Raw genomic sequence first — 2,145 nt, 5'->3', positions numbered from 1 at the left:
CAGGCGTTGTGGCGGGCACCTGTAGTCCCAGCTGCTTGGAAGGCAGCAGCAGGAGACTCACTTGAGCCCAGCAGTTGGAGGTTGCTGTGAGCTGTGACGCCACAGCACTCTACTGAGGGGCACAGCTTGAAGCTCTGTCTAAAAAAAAAAGAAGGGGTGGTGCCTGTGACTCAAAGGAGTAGGGCGCTGGCCCGATATGCCGGAGGTGGCAAGTTCAAATCCAGCCCCGGCCAAAAACTGCAAAAACAAACAAAACAAAAATTCATCAAGAAGATTTTGCTTAGTTTTTCTTTTTGCTATTCAAGTATCAGAATTACCCATGCAAAGGAGTTCAGACTCATTTACCTGTTAGAGAATGATAGAAAGGAGAAAGAAAATATATAATAACTGGAGCACTTAACTTTTCAAATAGGACTCTCTATAAGGGAACTCTGCAGGACATCACCTAGATAATCATACTCACCTTTCAACAGAAGTCACTACAAAATTTCCTTTTAGTGTTGTATCTATTTTCTTGGTAAAGTCCAACTTAATCAGAATATACAAGGAATAGGAAAAATGAGACATTTTGGTTATGACATACCACATGATTTTCAAAAGATAGGGATATTTTAATAATTAGCAACACTAAAAATTCCTGGGGTGATTCAAGAAGTTCATTGGGATCTTAGATCACTAGAGGCATCATTGTGAACATCAATTATCCCTGTACAGGAGGAAAATGTTTCTGATTATACACACTGATTTCCAATTCTGTGTCAATGACATTCCTAATATACAGTATACTTGTTACCTGTTTTTAAAGCTGAAGACTCGTTCTGTTCACCTGTCTGGGTAGTCTTTTGGAAAATGCTGACCTGAAAAAGTACAAAAAAGCACAGAAATAGATTTCTATAAATGCGATATTTTACTTTTTAGTCTTATCTCTATAGCAAATACTATTATAAGCTATTATAAGTTTAATTTGTCAAAATTGACATAATCAGGCTTGATGCCTGTGGCTTAAGCGGCTAAGGCGCCAGCCATGTACACCTAGGCTGGCGGGTTCAAATCCAGCCCGGGCCCTCCAAACAATGATGGCTGCAACCAAAAAATAGCCAGGTGTTGTGGCAGGCACCTGTAGTCCCAGCTACCTGGGAGGTGGAGGCAGGAGAATCGCTTAAGCCCAGGAGTTGGAGGTTGCTATGAGCTGTGATGCCATGGCACTCTACCTAGGGTGACAGCTTGAGATGCTGTCTCAAAAAAATAAATAAATAAAATTTAAAAAAATGACATAATCATACAAGGATGTCGTTCATGTGCGAGATCACACAGGAAAAGCAACAAACTGGATAGAACCCAGTATTGACAATATACACTAAAAAATTAAAAATATGAGTCAGGCACTGTGGCTCACACCTATAATCCCAGCACTTTGGGAGGCAGAGGTGAGTGGACTGCTTGAGCTCAGGAGTTCGAAACCGCCTAAGCCAGAGTGAGACCCTGTCTCTAAAAAATAGCTGGGTGTTGTGGTGAGGGCCTTAGTCCCAGCTAGTAGGGAGGCTGAGGGAAGAGAACTGCTTGAGCCCAAGAGTCTAAAGTTGCTGTGAGTTGCCATGGCACTCACACCCAGAATGACTGAGTGAGACTCTGTCTCCAAAAAAAATAAATAAATTAAAAATAAAAATATAAAATAAAATTGAAGGGCTATTTAGAAATTTATGCTAAAAAAAAAAAAAAAAGGTCCTCTTTGACATGGACCTTTAGTTAAGTAATGGACGTATACCTATGTAGATATGTATAAAACTACTCATGAGAAATTGTTCATAGGCTCGGCACCCATACTCATTGGTTAAGGCACCAGTCACATACACCGGGACTAATTGGCTTGAACCTGGCCCTAGGCCTGCTGAAACAACAATGACAACTATAATAAAAAATAGCCAGCATTGTGGTGGGCGCCTTTAGTCCCTCCCAGCTATTTCGGAGGTTAAGGCAAGAGAATCACTTAAGCCCAAGAGTTTGAGGTTGTTGTGAACTGTGATGCTATAGCACTCTACTAAGGGTGACATAGTGAGACTCTATCTCAAAAAAATAAAACACTGTACCCAGGATGACAGCTTGAGACTCTATCTCACAAACAAAAAGAAAAAAGAAAAAGAAATT

The 2,145-nt window shown here is 40.7% G+C and overlaps 1 protein-coding gene across 1 annotated transcript in view; it reads right to left on the bottom strand.

The window, feature by feature from the left end:
* Positions 1 to 2,145, bottom strand: part of CCDC77 (coiled-coil domain containing 77) — a 54,030-nt gene that overhangs the window by 20,911 nt on the left and 30,974 nt on the right. The window contains exon 6 of the mRNA XM_003796493.3: positions 780 to 857. Coding sequence (XP_003796541.2) covers positions 780 to 857 — 78 coding nt within the window. The remainder of the gene's footprint in view (positions 1 to 779; positions 858 to 2,145) is intronic.

The sequence above is a fragment of the Otolemur garnettii genome, unplaced genomic scaffold, assembly GCF_000181295.1.
Source record: "Otolemur garnettii isolate 467f Iridium unplaced genomic scaffold, OtoGar3 scaffold00104, whole genome shotgun sequence".
NCBI classification, from domain to species: domain Eukaryota; kingdom Metazoa; phylum Chordata; class Mammalia; order Primates; family Galagidae; genus Otolemur; species Otolemur garnettii.
This window is presented reverse-complemented; position numbering and strand designations above follow the sequence as displayed.